The sequence below is a fragment of the Mustela lutreola genome, chromosome 7, assembly GCF_030435805.1.
Source record: "Mustela lutreola isolate mMusLut2 chromosome 7, mMusLut2.pri, whole genome shotgun sequence".
NCBI lineage: Eukaryota > Metazoa > Chordata > Mammalia > Carnivora > Mustelidae > Mustela > Mustela lutreola.
This window is the reverse complement of record NC_081296.1, coordinates 52,622,984-52,644,476: the sequence shown is the minus strand read 5'-3', so window position 1 is coordinate 52,644,476 and position 21,493 is coordinate 52,622,984. Positions and strand designations below refer to the sequence as shown.

At 48.9% G+C, this 21,493-nt stretch overlaps 1 protein-coding gene across 1 annotated transcript in view; it reads right to left on the bottom strand.

Moving 5' to 3' along the window:
* Nucleotides 1-20,759, bottom strand: part of SLC24A1 (solute carrier family 24 member 1) — a 30,614-nt gene extending 9,855 nt beyond the window's left edge. Inside the window, exons 1-4 of the mRNA XM_059180845.1 lie at nucleotides 18,765-20,759; nucleotides 5,139-5,259; nucleotides 1,320-1,406; nucleotides 121-209 (exon numbers count right to left, since the gene is read on the bottom strand). Coding sequence (XP_059036828.1) covers nucleotides 121-209; nucleotides 1,320-1,406; nucleotides 5,139-5,259; nucleotides 18,765-20,666 — 2,199 coding nt within the window. The 5' untranslated portion in view covers nucleotides 20,667-20,759. The remainder of the gene's footprint in view (nucleotides 1-120; nucleotides 210-1,319; nucleotides 1,407-5,138; nucleotides 5,260-18,764) is intronic.
* Between the last annotated feature and the right edge of the window lie 734 nt (nucleotides 20,760-21,493).

The window sequence follows — 21,493 nt, the reverse complement described above, 5'->3', positions numbered from 1 at the left end:
TACCTCAGAGGAATGAACCTCCAATAGAATTTCAGACCTGCAGGAAGGAAGGATTTGGGGCCGGCAAGTCCTTCCTTGGTCCTCTTAAACTCCACCACCAAGGAAGAGGCTGGTGCCTACCTGACCACCGGGATCCTCCTCCTGATCTCCCTTGACTTCTGGAGCAGGGGCTGTGACCATGGCCTCAGGAAGCTGGGCTGGCTCCTCCTCTTTAAAAGATAAACACGGAATAGGTCAGAAACGTCGGCCAGGTTCCAAGGGCGGCTGTCAGAAGCTAGTATAAGGGGCTCTGGGCTACTGGACCTGTCTACCTCGGCATTTCAGGATGTCTGGGGAATTTCTTGTCGATAGGAAAAGCAACATGATGTGACATGAACTGTTACTGCCCCATCCACAGGGATAGCTGCGGATAAGAGGACAGCTGGGAGTGGCCATCCTTGCTCCCCCTGTATTCACAAGCATCTAATCCTGACCAGTGTGGCCAAAGATCCTAGGAACAGCTTGGGCAACAGAGAGAGACAGCAAAGTCCCAGCCCTCAGGGTCTAACCTTTCCTCTTACCCCCTACACGGAAAGGGTTCTGGTGACTTCAAAGACAATAGCTTGGAAGCCTTGGAATAGTATTGCCAGGAACAGAGACTCAGAAAACCTGGAGAGGCAGGTTTAGGAAGAGGCCCTCACTTCTTGGCTCTGCAGCTTTAGGTAAGTCACTCGACCTCTCAGCTAGTGTTTCCTTGTCTGTTGAATGGGGAGAATGGCTGCTGAATGGGGAGAATGGCTGCTGCTCTCCCTCCCTCCAAGGATTGCTGCGTGCATTAGGCAGGCCTGGTGTGCGGTGCAGCACCCACAGGCCAAGAGCTCTCGTACTCTCTCTACCCCCGCTGCCACAGGGATGCTGCTCTTCTGTATTATCAGACCCGTGGTGTCCTTCCCTCCTGGGGTTGCTGATCTTGGACCAATCCCTAATAGCACTGTCCTTGTGTAGAAGTGACAGGAAGAAGAAATGGAGCCCAATAGAGTCTCCTCTGGGACAACATTTAGTGAAAAAGAATCTCACTCACACACACACACACACACACACACACACGCAGCCTGGCCTGGCCCATCAGAGGAGAGTTTGCACAGAGCTGTCCAGGGCCTCCCTCAGGATAGCAATCCTTGCAGAAAGGGAAGACCCCGGGAAGAGGAGGCTGACATGCGGCACCAGATTATCGCTCCAACTGACTGGCTCCCAGAGGCCAAGAGGCATGTCTCAGCCCTGGGCCACCGGGAGGGAGGAAGGTGGCAGGAGGAAACCTAGTGGTCTGGCCATCCTCTCACCTTCTGGTTTGTTCTCTGCTTTAGCATGAGGCTTGGCTTTGGCCTGCTTACTCAAGCTCTCCTCCTCCTTGTCCTTGGAGTGGCGGGCTGCAAATGAGAAAGGGAACACATCTTATCTGGGACCCTTCAGCTAGGCTGATGAGTGGAGCGGCCAATGCTGCTGAAGCGGATGGGAAGAGGCTGGCCTGGGAGTTGGGGTCTGGATGCTGGTCTTACTAGGCTCACTCATGCCACCCAATTCCCAGACTTTCACCCTAAATCCCCTGCATCATTACTAACTGGCTGTGACCTTAGGCAAGTCACTTCTTCTCTCTAACCCTATCTCTTCTCTGGTAAAATGACATGGTTGGACTCCGAGGCAACAAACGGGATTTATTTCCGTTGTGAGTTCAAGTGCTGGCTGTTAGAGCGCGAGACTAAGGAGGACTCTGATCCAGGGTGGGGAGGAGGTGACCGTGACTCATCAGTGATGTGTGCAGTGAGTAGACCAAAAATGGCAGAGAGATATTTTTGCCATCCTTGAACAAGATTATCTCTTTGGTCCTTAGCCGCTCACTTTCCACGAATCTACCAGAAGCTCTACTGTACTGGTCACTACTGGTAACCGTGTTCATGAGACTTCCTTTTCTGGTCAGAAAAGCTGACCTTTTCCGGTCAGCTGACCACCAAGCTCCCTGCCATGTGCTTTCTAACCCCAGGTACCTGGAGCCCAGGGAGGGCCTCCTTCCACATCCCTGTGTACACGCTTGGCCAGCAGCCCACAGAGCACTCCGTGCACAATAGTGCTGCTCTGACATCGAAGAAAAATGAGGAGGGCAACCTCCTTCAATGTGACGGTGTCGTGGGCAACATGCAAAGCACTTTACCCGTGTGGTTCAAGGTGGGAGACACGGAGACTGAGGCGCAGGGGCTCACGAGGTCCTCCTCACGGCTGTGTGGCCCGGGAGGGTGAGCTCAATGGCACATGTGATCAGGCAGCGAGGTGCCGTGGAGTCTGTTCTGGAGTCCAGGCTGGCTTCCCCTGCAAGTGCTGGGCCACCTCAGGAAGCTTGCACACCCTTGCCAAGGCTCAGTGTCCCCCTCTAAGAAGTCAACATCATGAGACACACAGCTCTGATGGGAGGGTCCATGAGACAAAATAAATAAAAATATTATTAACTGGTATGATTAAATTTTGCTGTGTTAGCTGGAGTTCTGGAGCCACAGAGCCTGGGTTTGTATCCTAGTGAGGCCACTTGCCAGTCGAGGGCCTAGTCAACTGATTCCTTACCCTCTCTGTACCTCAGACTCTTCCTCTGTAAACTCTCACAGGGTTGTTAAAGGAATACATAAACTGATCCATGAATGTGCTTAAAACAGGACCTGGCATCCAGAAAGCCCCGTATAAGCATGAGCTACAACAAGGACGAAGTGAGTAGTTGAGAGCATCATCCTTCCCAGGAAGCAACTCTGCAGGGGCCCAGACTCCAGAGGGTTTGAGTTAGAAGGGACCCTGGAGATCCTCTGGTTCATGACACAGACAGATGGAGGAGGTGCAGTGCAGAAAGCTGCCGGGACCAAACGCTGCCTGCATCCAGGATGGGCAAGAAAAATAAACAGGTCTGGAATTTCCTCCTTTCCGCCTGTCTCCTACATGCTCTGAGTTGGTTCATCTGTAGCTATGTCTGGCAAGAGGCTCCATCCTGCGGGGCCACCCCTCGGGCACACGAGGCCCTTCCAAGAGTCCTGGTGGGCGGGCCCTGCAGCTCCGCGCCAGAGCCGAGATGTCAGGAAGCCGGCATACTACAGCCTCCCTCATCCACACAGCTTCGGTGCCCCCATGGCACAGATGGAGCACTGCCGTCTTCTGCCGAGCAGCACAGAGTTGCTGTTATCCCAGGAGAGCTCCTTTGGGTTGCAGTGCTGGCACTGAGAACATCTGCTGACTATGGGCTAGAGGGGCTGGCAAGGAAAATCAAGTCCTCGTGTTTCCTTCTGAACTCTCCTCGAATACCCTAACCTCTCATCTCCCACGGCCCTGAGGAAGGCAGGTCAGCTGCAGGGCCTCTTTCTGGTCCCCTCTCCCTCTCTCTCTCATGCACACACACACACATCTAAGTGAAATCACCATAAAAGGCATGGGATCCCAGAGAATAGAAGCCCTTTCCCACGGGAGGGGAGAGCTCAGACCACACATCAGCTCTGTGGAAAGAGCTGGAACACCTGGAAAGGGTGGAAACATCTGGACAGCCATTTGGAACCAGCAGATGGAAACACAAACATGTATCTGGAAAGTCTTGGGAACAAAGGCCTTCATCACTGCTCTGCAAGGTCCCAACGCCTCCTGGAAGAGGTCTCGGGGTGTAGAATCAGAGCAGAACTTCATCCCACATTGTATCACATCCCATCACCTGCCGTGAGGCCCTTTCCAATGTACCAAGCCTGTTTGTCTTGCTGGGGCTCACTGTCCCTGGCTCGCCCAGAGCTCGTTTCCTCAAATGGCCTCTCTGCTCTCAGCGCAGCCAGATCATCTCCTACTTAGTATCAATCTCCTCTGACCTCGGCCGGGCCGGGCCATCACATAATCTTGTTAGTACAAGTAGGTCAGCTGCTGGTCATGGGAGTGGCCCAGGCAGGAGGGCCTGTGGTCCCATTCAGCAGATCTTTATCTTCAGGCTCTTGGTAGAGTCGGTGATTCCACAAGGAGTGGCCAAGCATAGCCCCGAGATAGGGTTTCCTTCAGAGCCCCAAGCCAGGTGTGCCTCCAGCACCGATAACCCACAGGCTGCTGGGTGCTGCAAACTCCACTCTCAAAGCTCCCAGGGTACTGATACTGGTGGGGGTGGGGGGAAGGCTCTCGCAATGTCTGTTGAGGCTCACCCTGAGGATTTTCAAAGGAAGGTTTGATCATCTCATCTTTGTCTCTACTTCTCCCCGTCCAATACCCTTTTAAATACCCAACAACTCAATACTGTATCTGCAGGGGATACTTCAGGGCGAGAACATTCTGAGCACACCGCCCCCTCACCCCCCACCCCCCCACACCCCGGCCAACATTTGTCCCTGAATCAGAAATGTAAGTCAGGAGGCTTCCTGATGCTCATGAGTCGGTCTCCAGGGTCATAGTCAGCTCAGGCCTCTGGGGAAGGGGCCCAGAAGGCAGGGCTTGGTAAGATGGATGGTGAGAAGCTCAGCTACTCCCATCACTTGTCAAGTTGGACCCCAGGCCCCACTTTACTTTGAACCCCTACCACCCCCAGAAGTGGTCCTGGCAGCTCCTATGGCATTCCTGGCTGGGGAGGGGTTAGCAGTTTTCATGGGACTTCAGAGCTCAACACGGAGCACAGGGGGGTACCACTCAGAGGTTCCAGGCTGTGGGGTCCTACAGGAGGTACTCCCAGGAGTGGCCCTGACTAGTCAGCCTGGGATAAGCTGCCTGGCTGGAGATTCTGTGGGATACTGGAGCCGACTTGTGGGTGGTAGGCCTTGTAGGGAAGTCACTGAAGGCAACCCCAACATAGACTGGAGCAGGGCACACAGCACTCTTGGCCTCACCAACTACAGAAAAACTCTTTTACAGGAAGCGACACGGAGACAAGGAAGTCGTGGGATGCGGATACCTAAGGACCTTAGCTCCTGTTGAGTCCTATGCCTTCGCTCTGCCCTGACTCCCAGACTGCTGACTTCATCCCCCATCTCTCCTCTGCTCTTGATTCCCCACTCTGCCCTCATCCTACCCACTAGGGTAGGGACCTAGTTTTGCAGGTCCCTGTTCTTGTCCAGCTGCAGGAGGGAGGGAGCGGACAAGAGACCGCGCAGGTCTGGGGAGGCCTTACTTACCTTCTCCCAGAGGGTCCAGGCTGTGGAGCATGAGCTGGAAGATGGGGCTGCGGATGGTACTGTTGTGCAGAGAGGCCAAGCTCCTCTCTCGTGTCAGCACTGCTGGGAGCACTGCCGGGAGCTGAGCAGAGAAGAAGAGGGCCTCAGTGGGCCCTGCCCAAGCTAGGGAAGGAGCCACACGCACGAGGGCCTCACTATCCCTGCCCCCTCCCTTGGAGGGCAGAACAAAGCACAGGAGCCTTATCCCGGCCTCCCCCTCCCTTCACCTCCATCAGGAGCATTAACACTGCTTTCTTTCCCAGCCTCCCCTCACTCTTCCATGACTGGATAATTCTACGTACTGAATAATTCCCCAAGGTCTCAACAGGGAGCAGACAATGTGCACGACACATAACGCATTACCTAGGGTCTGTCCTTCCCTGAAGATTCACTCTCACAGAAACACACTCACCCCCACACGCAGACCCCCTGTGCACGGGTTCACTTCACAGTCCCCAGAGCATCATCCTGCTTTATCATTGCCCCAGCCCCAGATAAGCAAGACCGTGATCGCCTTCTACAGAAAAGGAAATGGAAAGTGAACGAGGCTAGGTGGTGTATCCTAGGTCCTGTGGGGAGTAAATGAAAGACTTGATACTAGCGCTCAGGACTTTCAATTCCCAGTTCTGTTCCTTTTTTTCTACCCACAGATGCTCAGGAGACCTTCACAGGCACACACATACTCACACCTATGTGCACAGATACCCACATGTGACACACATAGAAATATCATCTGATTTAGATGCAAAGGAGCATCTAAGACAGACCAATGCTTGCTCAGGCCCTCGCACCCCCCACCCCCATTCCCATCTCTCCGGAGCTGAACTCCTCTGCCATCTAGTGGCTGTGGTAACACAGTACTCCACAGCAGGCCTAGGGATTTTCTTAGGTTAGGACGATTTCATTCAGGCCCCAGCCTCTCTCCTCTCCAGGAATCCCATAATTCTTTCCAAATATCCCACCACCCAAAGGCAGCTAAGATACCAGAAACCTCAGACTCCCCTGCTTCCAGTGCCCCTCCTGTGTTTCTCTTGTTTCTGGAGCATTCCAAATCCACAGGTACTTTTTAGATCAATTCTAAACGTTGGGGCTTGAGTTTGTCTAGTCCACAGTCATTTTACAGATGCAAAAGCTCACACAGCAAGCCAGGGGCAGAGCAAACAGGGACATTCTGGATTTAGCTCCCTAATGAGCATCTCCTCCCAGGCCACCTTGGAGGTGACAGTCCCTCTGGCAAAGGAGCTGGCTCCTTCCCTGGCTCGCCCTGGGAGCACTCCCAGAAGCATCCCAAGCCTGAACCCCACCTAGGACCCTCGGCATCAGGGCCACAGTGCCTAAGTTCTATGGCTGTCCTCCGAGACCCTGCGGTGTCCCCCTGGGCAGACGCCACATGGCACCCACCTTGACCCTCTTGTTTTCCTGTAGCTCATCCACCATGACTGCCCCATGACTGGGCTGCAAATGGGGACTGGAGCTATGGGATGTTTGGAGAGATGCTTGCTCTCCCTCCCTACTACTCTCTCTCTTCGGGGAAACCTCAGGTGGGAACACAGAAACACACCCAAAAATAACCTGCTCTCAGGAGATGTTTTACCATATCCAAACCCCAGCCTGGCCTTTCACGGTCTGGCTTCCGCCTGCACACAGTAGGCCCAGTCAAATGTGTCCACTGTCTACACTTCAGTAACACCAACTGTCTTTCAGCCTCTCAAAAGGCAACATCCTCTTTACCCACTCTGAAACCCTCATCGCGGGACCTCTCTCCCACGCTTGGCACCCTCCTTCCTTCCCTCACTCCCCATATTTCAGGTCTCCATTTACATGCCACCTTCCTCTGGGGAGCTGAGGTGTTGTCTCATTCTCTTGTATAGATTCCTGTTCTTCTCCTCCATAGCGCTTTCCTCAATTTATTTGTGTGTTAAGAAACATTGCTAACGTTGTTAACAAACATACAAATAAATTAACTGCCCCCCCAGCATCTTTTTTTTAAGATTTTGCTTATTTATTTGTCAGAGAGAGAGCATAAGCCAACGGAGAAGCACGCTCCCCACTGAGCAAGGAGTCCAACGCTGGACTCGATGCCAGGACCCTGAGATCATGACCTGAGCGGAAGGTAGATGCTTAGCCGACTGAGCCACCCAGGTGCCCCACCCCCCACCCACCACCCCCTACCCCCAGCATCTTGAAGAAAGATTGCTTATTTCATTCACCACTATGTGTCCAGCAGAAAAACACTCTTGGGCACTTCGCAAAGGTTCAATAAACACTTGTTGCATGATGTGTGGATGAACTGTCCTCTAACTGTCCCCAACCCATTCCAACTCCTGGGGCCTTGTTCATGACTCTTTTCTCTGCTTAAAACGCCTTCTCCATTCCTCCACATCTACCAGTTTCTCAGAAAATTCAGGGTGAATTTTTCTATAAAGTTTTCCTGAATGGCCCCTCCTACTCCCCCCCCCCCACCCGGCTCCAGCTCCCCGTGATCCCTCTCTCCTCAAAAGCTGTATAACAGGGAACACATTTTGTGTTATCAAAATCTGGCTCTGCGATCAAGGGTAAGCACTCGGGTCCTCCAGAAGCTGCATGGCAGCCAGCTAGGAAAAGAGACAGCCCTAGAAAAATCTAAGACGGAGGATCACTAAACACACAGTACTTATTGTCTGCACCACTAGCCTGCCGCCTTGCATTTACCGCTTTATAATGCCATTTGAACTTTTAAAAGAATTATGTTTTAACTATTCACATATGTGAGTTGTCTACCCAGCTAGGCGCAATTTTTTTTTCGAAGTGACAATACAGTCATCTCTATTCTCCTAACCTGCAGCACAGTGTCTTGTATATAGTAGGTGCTCATTAAAGGTGAGCCGACTAAATAGCTATTCCTAAGGAGCTTCTAGTGCTATCTTCAGGCAACATGGTCACCAACAGTTGCCCCCAATACCTGTCATCACCTCCCCATTGCTGGCCTCTATGGCCAAAACTAGAACTGGACTTGCTACCGTCTCTATTTCAACGCAGAAAATGAAATAGTGCCTGAGCCAGGGTGCTTCACCCCCCCATCCTCCCAATTTGTTCATTCATTCAGTTCTTATTTCCTGAGTACCTGCTGCTTATAGGTCAGTGTGCTAGTGCTGTCAGGACGCAAAGATGTCGAGGACACGGGTTCTATGTCCAGAAAGGAACTGGAACCAATACTGACAAAGTAGGGGCGCCTGGGTGGCTCAATGGGTTAAAGCCTCTGCCTTCAGCTCAGGTCATGGTCCCAGGGTCCTGGGATGGAGCCCCGCGTGGGGCTCTCTGCTCAGCAGGGAGCCTGCTTCTCTCTCTGCCTCTCTGCCTACTTGTGATTTCTGTCTGTCGGATAAACAAATAACATCTTAAAAAAAAAAAAAAGTACTGACAAAGCAGAAAGTGGCACAAGAAATGAGAAGCGTAGATGAAGCCGCAGTGGCAGGAAGGACAAGAAGGTTCCTGAAGTAGGCAGAATTCGAGTGAGCTTTGAAGGATGGGGGAGGTTTGAATGCTGGACACAGATGACTAAATGAATTGAATGAATGGATGGATGAACCAATGAATTTGCAAACGAATGAAACAGAGCAGAAATAACCAATCTTCATATGAAGGGAGCACTTCGAATTTCTGAGCAAATCCCCTGACTCTTTCATGACACGCGGTAGTTTTACTGGCATGGTAAGTACGCCTGCTGGCCCAGCCGTCTCACTTTTATCCTGTCCAACCTTCACCCAGTGAGTTTCTGGAGGCAAAAAACCAGGAGGAGCCAGGGTACCCTTTGGGGTAGCTAGTTCTGTCCACAGAGGGGCAGGAGAGATTGACTTCTGCCCCATGATGCATGTGCCTAATGATTTTTCTGCTATTCAGATTTACCCAAAATATTTCTGAGTTCATCGTTCTTTGCACATATCAATATCTTCTGAGATCAGCATGTACTTCCAATTTTCTGAAGCCCTTCATATCCAGTTTCTCATCCAGGACTACTAACTCCACGAAGCACACAAGGTCAGTATTATGACTGCTCTCTGACAGATGACAAAACAGAGATGCGGGAAGAGTGTGGCACTTGCCCACACTCACAAAGTCAGGGTCAGAACTCTGACCCCCTGATCCCCATTAGAAGTATGTTGTTGCTGTTGTCCTTTACTAGCTCGCATTTCTTTGCCCAGGCAAAAATAAGATAATGAGGCAAAATCTCCATTCCCTAGTGGCTTTGTTCCAAATTATTGACATTTTAGGTAAGTGGACACGAATGCTCTTCTCCATTTAGATGTGGATGACGGGTCTATTATTGGTAGCAGTCCTGGCAAGTAGGTGCTTTCAGAATATGCTCTTGGTACAAACACATTTCATATCCAGCTCTGACACCAATCCATCGCCCCTCCCCTCTCTTCAGCCTCATTACCCCACCTTCTCCTTCTCCTCATGAAAATTAGCAAAGGGAGCAGACCGAAGAGGATGTCTTCATGCCAGCCAAACCCCCCAGCACCTGTGATGCATCTTGCTGAGGCTGAGCAGTGGGATCCCTTGTAGCTGCTCCTGAAACCCTCAGGGGGCTCTGCCTCCTGACATCCGATTTCTATCTCCCACTAATACAGCAGTTAATCATTGGCTTCTCCCCTCCTAGACCATCCAGGACACATTCCCTGAACCATGTATTTTAGTCTGTGATTTTTTAAAAAGATTTTATTTATTTATTTGACACAGAGAGGGAGAGATCACAAGTAGGCAGAGCAGCAGGCAGAGAGAGAGGAGGAAGCAGGCCCCCCGCTGAGCAGAGAGCCTGACATGGGGCTCCATTCCAGGACTCTGAGATCACAACCTGAGCTGAAGGCAGAAGTTTAAACCACTGAGCCACCCAGGCACCCCTGTGATTTTTTTTTTTTTAATATTCATTTAACAAGTGTTTTTACTGAATTCTTGGTCTGAGTCCTGCCTTTACCCAAGTTACACTCCAGTAGGAGACCCTTCACTCTAGCCTTTTTCTGCGTACAGTCTTGCGGTCTGATCCACTCATTTTTTCTAAGCTGGAAACCCAGAAGTCTACCCAAATTCCTCCCTCTCCTTCACAGCCCACATCCAATCAGCTGTCAGACCTAGTTTCTAAAAGTCCTCAAATTTAGCTGCATCTCTCCTGCCTACAGTCCTGTAAAACCCTCCTGATTCCTGATCTGTTCCTCTTCCAGTTCATTCTCCATCCTTCAGCCAGAGTGATAATCTGAGCAAAGCACAGATCGCATCCCTCCCCCGCAGGAGCTTACTGTCCTCACAAGGGAGTCCAGACTCCTTAGCTGAGCACCTACTAGCCTCCTCTTATCTCCAGTCCAGCACTGTCCAATAGAAATAGAATGCAAGTCACATACATAATTTTAACTATTTTAGTAGCCACATTTTTTTTATTAACACACAATGTATTATTTCCCCCAGGGGTACAGGTCTGTGAATCATCAGGTAGTAGCCACATTTTTTAATGTAAAAGGAACGTATGAAATTGATTTTAATAATATACTTAAAATATAATATACTTATATATATACTCAAATATACTAAAAATATCATAATTCAACATGTAATTAATATAAAAAGATCAATGAGCTATTTTGGCCTTTTTTTTTTTCATACCAAGCCTTTGAAGCCCAGTGTATATTTTATACTTACAGCATCTCTCAGTCCGGATTTGCCACATTTCAAGAGCTGAGTGGCTCCATGTAGCTAGTCTTACATGCTTTTTCTTAAAGAGTGTCAGGCCCCAGAAAATTTGGATCAATTCCCACTCTGCTAGGCGGAGCTCATCAAGGACTTGGGACTGTGCCTTTTTTGTCACTGTAACCCCAGACCCTACATGGGCCTCATATAAAGGGATTCAATAAATGTTTGCTGAATGAATGAGCATTGGAGCTTTTTATGGCACAGACCTAGGGCCTCCCCCTCCCCCTCTCACTCCCTCTCTCATCCTGTCCTCGATTTTAATTACCACACGTTGTCAGTGATTCACAAATTTCTAGCCCAGACCTTGCTCCTGAGCTTCAGGCCCATGTGGGTAACTGCCTCCCAGACATACCCACTTGGAGGTGCCGTAGGCACCCAAACTCATCACTCCTGACTGGAAACCCTTGAGTAACCCTAACCCTGTCCGTCCTCGAGTCTTCCCTTTTTCACTGGGTGGGACCACCATCTACCCCGCTGCTCAAGGTGAAAACCTGGCAGCATCCTTGACTTCTCTGGCTGTGGCACCCTCCCACCCACTTCATCACCAGTCCAGATGACTCTGCCCTTAAAACATCTCTCAAAGATACACATGTTGGATGCCCACAACAGCCTTCCAACTGGACTCCCTGTTTTTACCCTCGCACACTTACGGTTCATTTTCTACACAGCGGTTAGGACCGACCTCTTAATATGGCTCTTTGTCACTTCCTTCCCTGCTGAGCATCAGTTAAAATCCAAAGTCCATATCTGACACATAAGGCCCGGCAGGAAGCCACTCCCACCTCTCTAGCGTTATCTTGCTCTACTCTCCCCTTATTCACTGACCACACTGGCCTCCATTTCTTTATTCCAATGTACTGAGCTCCTTCTGGGCTCCAAGCCTTTGCAGATGTTATTTCCTCTTCCAGAATTCTTCCCCATGGAGCACGGGGTGATTTCCCTTGTCATTCTGCAGATCTCTGTTTAGACCTTTCTCCCTCCAAGAGGCTTCTCCTGCTCTCCCTCACAAGAGGGGTCCGCACCTCCAGTCCCTCTCCACCACAGGCACGCTTAACTTCACCGCCCTTGTCACTCTCTGAAATTACCTTTTTTTTTTTTTTTTACTTGTTTAGTATCTATATGCCCACTCCCCACACTAAATAAGGTTAGTTTTATGTTTCCAACCTATTCAGGTGGCAGAGTATCTAGAAACCATGCTGTTATTTGTAGACCACCAATATCTAATTTCATACTTAATCCCATCATATACACTAAGAGAAAATATTACTGTGTAGCAAGAATGCATGTAAAATCTCATTTACATGTACACATGCCTCCATGGAAACCACAAGCTGTTGGACCAGGCACAATCAGGTATTTGAATTTTTCTATTCCTATTTGTTTGTTTCTCATTCATTCATTTTGTCATCTTCTAGCACCGACTAGCAGGTGAACACTAAAAAAATGTTATGAGGAAAAGAAGCCTTAAAACTGAGAATTCTACTCTTGTCATCTTTTTCTGACAACGGGGAGGAAGCTAACTATTCCCAAAGGAGGGAACCCTTGGACAGTTAAAGGAGGGAACCCTGGGTGGCTCAGAGCATGCAACTCTTGATCTTAGGGCTCTGAGTTCAAGCTGCATGATGGGTGTGGGGCCTACTTAAGAAAAAATAAAAATAAAATTAAAATGTGTGAATATTATCTTTTTTTTTTTAAAGATTTTATTTATTTATTTGACAGAGAGAAATCACAAGTAGATGGAGAGGCAGGCAGAGAGAGAGAGGGAAGCAGGCTCCCTGCTGAGCAGAGAGCCCGATGCGGGACTCGATCCCAGGACCCCGAGATCATGACCTGAGCCGAAGGCAGCAGCTTAACCCACTGAGCCACCCAGGTGCCCCGTGTGAATATTATCTTGAAAGAGAGAGAGAGAGAAAGCTGGGAACACCTCAGCCCAAGCTAGGAGGGGCTCTTTGGGAGCTAAGTGGATTCCCTGAAGCCTAGCATGAGTGGGGTCCACAGAGCTGGAGAAGTCTTCCTGTCCATAGGGCTTCCTGTCCATAGTCCTGCTGTCTCCACAGCAGACAGCTGGTTATACCGGTCACTGATAGAAGCCCTTGGAATAAACGTCAACCTCGACAAGGGGAGGACTGGCCCCCTTAGGAGGCACCTGGTTTGTCTGCTTAGGGGGTCATGTTCATTGCTTTAATTCAAAACCCTTGCCAGGAAAAAAAAAAAAAAAAAAAACATAAAACAGTTCCCAATGCATTTAAGAAAAGAGTGGCAGACTTTTCCCTAGAGTTTCACATTCTGAAGTATTCTTGAAGGCATAGTGTGTGGACAGGGACCCAAAAGGACCCAAAATAGCTTGTTCCCCTCCCACCTTGGATTCCTTTTTACCACTGGTGCCCCTCAGGCCATATTGCCAATCAGCATCTCCTGCAGATGGCTGGTCCTTGCTAGCTAAGTTGGGAGCTCGCAACTCTCTCTATAGAGAAAGGCCCGTGGCGCTTCCAAGCACAAATAGATAACAAATAGATAAAGCTTTTTTTTTTTTTTTTTTAAGATTTTATTTATTGGGTCACCTGGGTGGCTCAGTGGGTTAAGCCTCTGCCTTCAGCTCGGGTCGTGATCTCAGGGTCCTGGGATCAGGCCCCACATCGGGCTCTCTGCTCAGTGGAGAGCCTGCTTCTCCCTTCTCTCTCTGCCTGCCTGTCTGTCTACTTGTGATTTCTCTCTCTGCCAAATAAATAAAAAAAATCTTAAAAAAAAAAAAAAAGATTTTTATTTATTTATTTATTTAGGGAGAACTAATTACCATCTTCCTACTGAATAAGATTACTAAGAAAAGTAAATAGATAAAGCTTTTTAAGCCAGGTAGATGCATCAGCTTTGCTGTTTGTTGGCCTTCTGTGACTATGCATGGTCACCGCAAGTCAGGTATTTATCATTTCAGGCTAGTATAAATACACTGCGGGGGGGTATAGTTTGTACTCAGGTATAGAGCTTCAGAGCAAGCGAAGTTAGACTGTATCAATAACAGGGATCATAAAAGGCATCCCAAACCAACTAAATGCCGGTTTGACCAATATTGTCTAAAGTGTCTTAGCTTTTATTTCTTTCTCAGCCAGTGTCAAAAGAGAGACTCTAAAATTTTTACTATGTGTCTGTGTCCGACGCTACACCCTTTACTTTTTTTCTAGAAATGCTCTTAAGTGAATTCTTTTTTTTTTTTTTAAGATTTTATTTATTTATTTGACAGGCAGAGATCACAAGTAGGCAGAGAGGCAGGCACAGAGAGAGGAGGAAGCAGGCTCCCCGCTGAGCAGAGAGCCTGATGTGGGGCTCAATCCCAGGACCCTGGGATCATGACCTGAGCCAAAGGCAGAGGCTTTAACCCACTGAGCCACCCAGGTGCCCCTCTTAAATGAATTCTGATAGGATCATCCCCTCCCCACCCCCAGAAAACCCCTTTACCCCAATTCTAAGTTGTCAGAGCAGGATAAAAAGTAAAGTGAAAGGCCCTCCAGCTCAGAAACTCTACAGATATCAGCTGGGTAAATATCCAGCAAGAAAACAAATCATTCTCTGCTGATCTCGTCTCCAGGCTGCTCAGGAAGAAGACCCACAAGTATGTTGGACTTGGGGAAGCAGCGTGTGGCCGCTCCCGTTTGTCGCTGTATTGTCTGTGGCAGCTTTCATGCTACAGCAGAGCTGAGTAGTTGTGACAGAGACTGCACGGCCTGCAAGGCCCGAACGATTTACTGTCTGGCCCTTTACAGTAGCAGTCTGCCAACCCCTGCATGAGATCGTCATCCCACTCACTTTATAGATCAGCAATCTAAGGCCTGGTGGGAAAGCAAAGTGACTTCCTAGCACTTTGTATAGTGTTCCTTCCATGACAGTTACTCTGGTCTGTGCTGGTGCTTCTCATTGAAGCGCTTACAGATAAAGGTTTGTTGAATGGCACTGACTTGCCCAGAGCAACAGGGGCAGTTTGCAGCAGAGCCTGAGTTAAAACCCAGAAATACAGTTTCACGCACCCGTGGTGAGAACCACCAAGAGCTATGGAACGGGCTGAGTTAATGATCCTCTCTGAGCCTCAGTTTCCTCATCGGCAAAATGGAAGCTGCCATCTATCCTTGCAGGGCTTTCGTGAGAAATCGTTGAGATCATGTACATATGGAATAGGCCCTCCATAAGCAAGGAGTCCCTCCCCACTCTTCTCTCTCTCTACCCTGGAACCCCTGAATTGTTAGGGTTTCCTGAGGAAACGGAACCACCTACTTAGCACCTCCTGCTAGAGACGAGAGCCCGGGCTTGCCTCTTTGGGGGATAAAAAGATTGTTCCCCCATGCACTGGCAACGATGAGTCTGATGATGTAGCCACCCTCTCCGCACCTCACCCCAGGCTGGCAAGAGAGGAAGGGAGGGGCCCAGATGTCTTTCCTGTTCCTGTTTCTCTCCAAAGGGAGCTGGATCACTCTGCCCTCCATTTCTCTTCCTGCTGCTTAGACTTCGCGACCACCTGTGGCTCTGACCTTGCCTGCCCAGCCTCCCTCCTTGGCTCCTTACTCCTCTGTCTGGTCATGCCCCACTTCTCTCCGGCTTCTTCAGTTTGGAGCATGGCTGATGGAATAAGCCACTTCCCTGGTCCCCTGCTTTCCTGGGGAAGGGAACCATTAGTCAGGGAGAGGTGTGAGTCAATAGGTCAACAGGAGTGAGACAGTAAGGCATGCTTATTTTCATGTTGAAGTGAAAGAGTTTACAGGGGTAAGGACACCCTCTTGCATAAACCGCAAAAACGAATGCCAACACAGTTTACTAGATCAATGATTGGATTTCCAGAAAATTGTTTCATGAATTCAAAACTGAATGGCTTGCTCCTAGTCTATCAGTGAAGTTCAGGATAATCTATCTCCCTCTGACCGGATCATAGGTTTCAGCTACCCAAACACAGACATAAAGATAGAAGTAAAGACAGTTCCCACTCTTTCTTTCTCTCTCTCTTTCCCTCTCTCTCTCCTTCTTTTTGGCTTTTAGATACCTAAGGTGAAATCCAAGTCCACATGTTTTAAAAACCATTTCAAAATAGCCATAGTTGTGCTCACTTCGGCAGCACATATACAAAATAGTCATACTCCAGGATTCCTGGGTGGTTCAGTCAGTCATCTACCTTCAGCTCAGGTCATGATCCCAGGGTCCTGGGATGGAGCCCCGCATTGGGCTCCCTGCTCAGCAAGGAGTCTGCTTCTCCCTTTCCCTCTGCCCCCTCCTTGTGCTCTCTCTCTCTCTCACTCTATATCAAATGAATAAAATTTATTTTAAAAATAGTCATAGTTCTTATTATTTTGACTAATTTTTAGTGAGAAGTTGTTAATACTGCAAAGTAATAACTATAGGTTATTTTATTTTATTTTTTTTTTTAAAGATTTTATTTATGGGGCACCTGGGTGGCTCGGTGGGTTAAGGCCTCTGCCTTCAGCTCTGATCATGATCCCGGGGTCCTGGGATCGAGCCCCGAGTCTGGCTCTCTGCTCCGTGGAGAGCTTGCTTCCTCCTTTCCCTCCCTACCTGCCTCTCTGACTACTTGTGATCTCTGTCAAATAAATAAATACAATCTTTAAAAAAAAAAGATTTTATTTATTTATTTGTCAGAGAGAGCAGGCAGTGTACAAGCAGGGGCAGCAGCAGGCAGAGAAAGAAGCTGAGCAGGGAGTCCCACATTGGGCTCTGGGATCATGACCTGAGCTGAAGGCAGATGCTTAACCAACTGAGCCACCCAGGGGTCACTCAAAGATTTTATTTTTAAACAATCTCTAACCCAGCATGGGGCTCAAACTGACAACCCCAAGACCAAGAGTCACATGTTCCACTGACTGAGCCAGCCAGGCACCCCTAGATTTTTTTATTTTAAAGAAATAAAGATTGACTTTCAAAAGTATAACCAGTAATTCAACCTGTTGTTGTTGTTGTTTAATGCTGTTAATTAAGATTCATTCTGGATTTGCTTGAGCAAATAAGAACAGAGTTGTGATTGGCACCACGCTCACTGGTTGGCAAAGAGCTGCTAGTACCGCCCTAGAAATCTCTTAAGCAGGTTACAAATTCTCCTTTGAAATCATGACTATGCTTCACAAGATCTGCTTTGATGGTCTTGCCCTCGCAAAATGGAAAATTCAGAATCTGTAGAGCTTAAATGAAAACAGAACTACTGATAAGGACTGGGAGGCCGTTCAGAGGCATTTTGAAAACAGCCTGATGTATACCAAGGCATTTGATGCTTTTCTCAGGGGAGAGTACCAGGCTTCTGGCCACCCTCAGCAAGGCATGCCCTGAGGACTGTAGTAGGAGGGAGGCCCCTGTTTCTTCATATTAAATGTAATGCTCTGAGCCTCCCTTTCTTTTTTAAGCTTCTGGCCTCATGGAGCAGTAAGCTGACAGGCAATAGCACTGAATAGGGAGTTCAGATACTGGGTTCCCATTCTGATTCTGATACCTGCTGGCTGTATAACCTTGAGTAGGACATTTCTTTTTGTGGGGTCATCTGCAAATACGGCAGCTGGAGCTCAGTTGACCAGACCAGACAAATAACCACTGTGCAGGGTCAGCCAGAATTAAACTCACCTGGACAATGATCATTAGACAGGACCTTTTTGGTAACTCGTTGGACTCTGTTACAATTTCTACCAGAGAAGGGAAATGAAGGGAGGGGCTGGTCCAAGGTCACACAGGTAGTTAGAAACAGAATCAGATTAGAATCCAGATTTCCTGACTCCTACTTCTGTGCTCTGGCCAGAATACTCCATCATCTCAAATATCCTAATGGAAGTACATTTCATCTCTGTTGCGTCATGTGTCTCCCAGACATGCTACTGAATTTGGTCTCCATCCTGCCCACTCATCAAAACTGCTCTGGATTAAAGAGCTAAGTCCTTGCACTCTTGCACGCAAAATTCTGCTTGTGCCAGTGGCTTTTCTGAAACCTGAAAGAGGCAGGCTGAGAGCCAACCTTTGCCTAAACCCACCTTTTAGGAACAGGAAAGAACCAGGGTCTGTGTTCCCTAAGGCACCTCACCTTGGAGTCAAGGAACAAAAACTTTGAGATGAATTTTCAGAGATAACGTCCCCACCTTAATCTCATCTTCCAGGTTATTGAACCACACACTGAACTTAGAAGGAAGGTCCTTCGCAAGGGCAAAGAAATTCTTAAGAAAGAATCTTGGAGCCAAGAGAAAGCCTTGGGGTTGGAGCTCTGGTATCTGGTCTCCACTTGGTAAGAGAGAGGGCCCTGCACCCAATGCTGGCTTGTCAGTGGATGAGCGGAGCTCTCATCTTAACCAATATATCAAAAACAAAAACAAAAAACCTCCCCCTTGTCAGACCCTATCCAAGCCACTAGCTCCAAACCCAGAATGTGAACAAACAGGATTAAACGAAAGTGAAGGTGCTTGACAAACCATAAACAGCATGCACATGGAAGAGATTATCATTTTTCCCTGTCTGATATCTCCTTGGATATTCTCCAAAGCCCAGCTGAGATGTCATTTCCAAAGACCCAGTCAGATCAACCCAAGTTCACATCTTGGCTCCACTGCCTATTTGCTCTGTGACCTTGAAGAGTGGTTTAACTTCAACAGTCCTCAGTGTCTTCCCCTGCCAATGGTGGACCATAATAATAACCATTGGGTGACTGGGAGCTGAGCCAAGGTCACTCTTGCCAACTGCCTGGCAAAGTATAGGACTTTAAGTGTCTATTGACTAGCAAAGGGAACCAAAGCACCCATCCCTTGAGGTCTGACCCAGCAATTTCCACTCCTCAGTCACTGGCTTCTCCTCATCTTTTTTGTCCCAAAGGGGCTACAGAAACTTGAGCCAGCCTGTCCTTACCTTGCTGAGGTCCCCTAGGGCCATGACCTTGGCCACTGGCCTCCTGCTGAGCTGCTCCTTCACCCAGACCTCGACCTGCTTATTCCACTTCATGGTGAACACATAGAAAGCATAGCCCAGCAGCAGCAGCAGGCTTTCCCACCAGGCAATGAGGCTGTCCAGGAAGAAGATAATGAGCATTATCAGGTCAAGGATGTAGAAAGAGACATCACGGAATAAGGGCCACCATGTGAGATTGAGGATCTCCCGGGAGAAGAGGGCACAGGTGCCAATGACAAAGAGGATGTTGAACACAGCAGAGCCCACGATGGTACCAATGCCCACGTTGCTGTGGGAGATGAAGACGCCAATGAGGGAGGTGAAGAGCTCAGGGGCAGAGCCTCCAGCAGCCATGAAGGTGGCACCCGCCACATCATCAGAGATCTGTAGTTTATCTGTGATGACACCCAGGGCTGGGACAAAGTACTCATCGCACACAATGGCCAAGGCCACAAACACGTACATCATGCCAAAGATGTGCAGGACCACCCAGCCCTGTTGCCGCTGCTCTATGCTGAACAAGTCTGGGGGGTACTCTCCCTTGGTGTGAAGGTCTGGCCAGCCAGGAGGCAGTGCTGAGGGACTGGAACTGGGCACCTCTGGGATCATAGCTGTTGTCAGGCTGGGGGAGGCGGCAGGGGGCACCACTGGGGCTGGCTCCACAACCACACAGTGATGGACCTGGATGGTTGGATTTGCCCTGGCCTCGGAGGATGCTGAGGGCCTTGGTGCCGTGGAAAGTCTCTTTGCCAGCCCCCAGAAGGTGGTGGAAGAAATTCCAGTGGTCGATGCACTGGTTCTAGACAACGGATTACTAATACTCCAGGTAGCGGTAGAGGCTTTGGTTTCTGTTGGGCTACTGCCTGTTGTGGTGCGTATTGTCACTTGCCCCTCAGAGATGACTGTGGTGTCCTCCAGGACCGTTTCCAGAGGAGGTGTCAGCTTGTTCTTTCTCGCTAACCCCCGGGGCTTGGTTGATCTATTATTGTCCACTCTTCTGGTGGTAGTCAGGATGTTCTCTTCTGTCATACTCCTTGGAGAAGTCAAGATGTTTGTTTCTATGTCATTTACCAGGAAAGTTGGGGTTGTATGAATTTCTCCCTTGAGAGTAGTTGGGGTGGTTTCCTCTACCATTCTCTTAGTAGAGTTGGTCTTCAATATTTTGGTGGTTGTCATAGCTTCACTGTCTTTCACTGTTGTTCTGGGGGTGATCCCATGGCTCTTTGTCATTGTCATGAGTGGAAATGGGGAATAATTGCCTACTATTCTACCAAGTGGAGATGGGGTGTATTTCTTCACCTTTCTCCCAGCCTGAGTTGGGTGGTAGCTCTGCATTTCTCTGCTGGGTGGTGTTGCTGAGGTATGATTCTTTACTGTTGGTCTGCTTGAAGTTGGGGTGTAGTGATTCAGTACTGTGCTGGGTGTGGTTGTGGTGTCTTCCTCCATTCTTTCTGTGTCTGCTGCTGTTAGGTTATAGTTATTCTTGAGTGTTGTTGGAGTGGTGTTGGCTGTCCTTCTGGGTGGATAGGGAGTATTCTCCATTGTTATGCCAGGTGTTTCTTCACCCCTGTCAACTGTAGCTTGGGGCACCAATGTATCACCTGCCATTTCAGAGCTAGCTCTTGGAGGGTCACTGCTCACCATCATCATATCATTGTTAAAGAGGTCACGGCTGGCCAGTTTTACAGGGTGTTGGGAAGACACTGCTGCCCACAATGAGGGGAGGCCCTGGGAGCTCCTCAGGTGCTGGTAAATGGAACCGAAGATCAACGTTCCCAACAGGAAGAGGAGGCGACTCCAATGAAGCCGTTTTGGCCGGAGAAACCGCCTCTCCCGTGTTCCCATTCTGATCAATTTCCCCATGATGGCCAGTTATGCCTGGTTACAGAAGACCTCTCATTCTGTCCGTGAAAAGATGGGGTCTGTTCTGGCGTTCAGGTTGGTGATCAGTGAAGATTTCTCCATGAAGCCCAGCCAGGGGGTATCCACAAACCTAGAGGGTTTAAAAAAAAAAAAAGTGGTTATTTGCCCCTAAGAGGAAAGCTGGGATCCATCAAAACCCTAGAAAAGAGTGATGACAATTCATGTAGGGGCCTTTATGCTAGGACGCAGTTGTTTCTGCTGAAACAAAACTACCCCTACTGCCTGTCTCAGAGAAAAAAGCATTAGTGGTCCTCTGTGTTGTGTAGGCATGCCAACAGCCCAGGTTCCTGAGCTGGGTCTACCTAACCCTCTTTGGGATCCCTACAAGAGGCCTACCAGCACCCCTCAGGTCCAAGCCTGAGTTGCTAGCAGCTCAGTCATCCATAGTTCATAGCCCAGGCCACAGATCTCACCTGGTCCGTGGCAGGAGGAAGATAAGGAGACATGATTTTAAGCTTTAGACAAAAACAGGCAGCAGTGGAAGGCAATGTTGGGAACTTCAAGGCTGTGCGTGGGTGTTTTTTGGTTTTTTTTTTTGTTGTTGTTTTTTTTTTTAATGTTTTGTCCCATTTAAATCAATTCCACAGTATCACCCATAGAGGGCAAAGCTAATGTGATGATGCTTCCCAGACAGTGTGATGTGGTGGGAAGAACATGGAGAATGGAGTCAAAGTCTTGGATTTCCAGCCCTACTGCTTTCCAGCTGTGCCACTCTGGACAGGCTGAACCTCACTGCCTCATCTGTGAAATAGGCATGATAATAGATG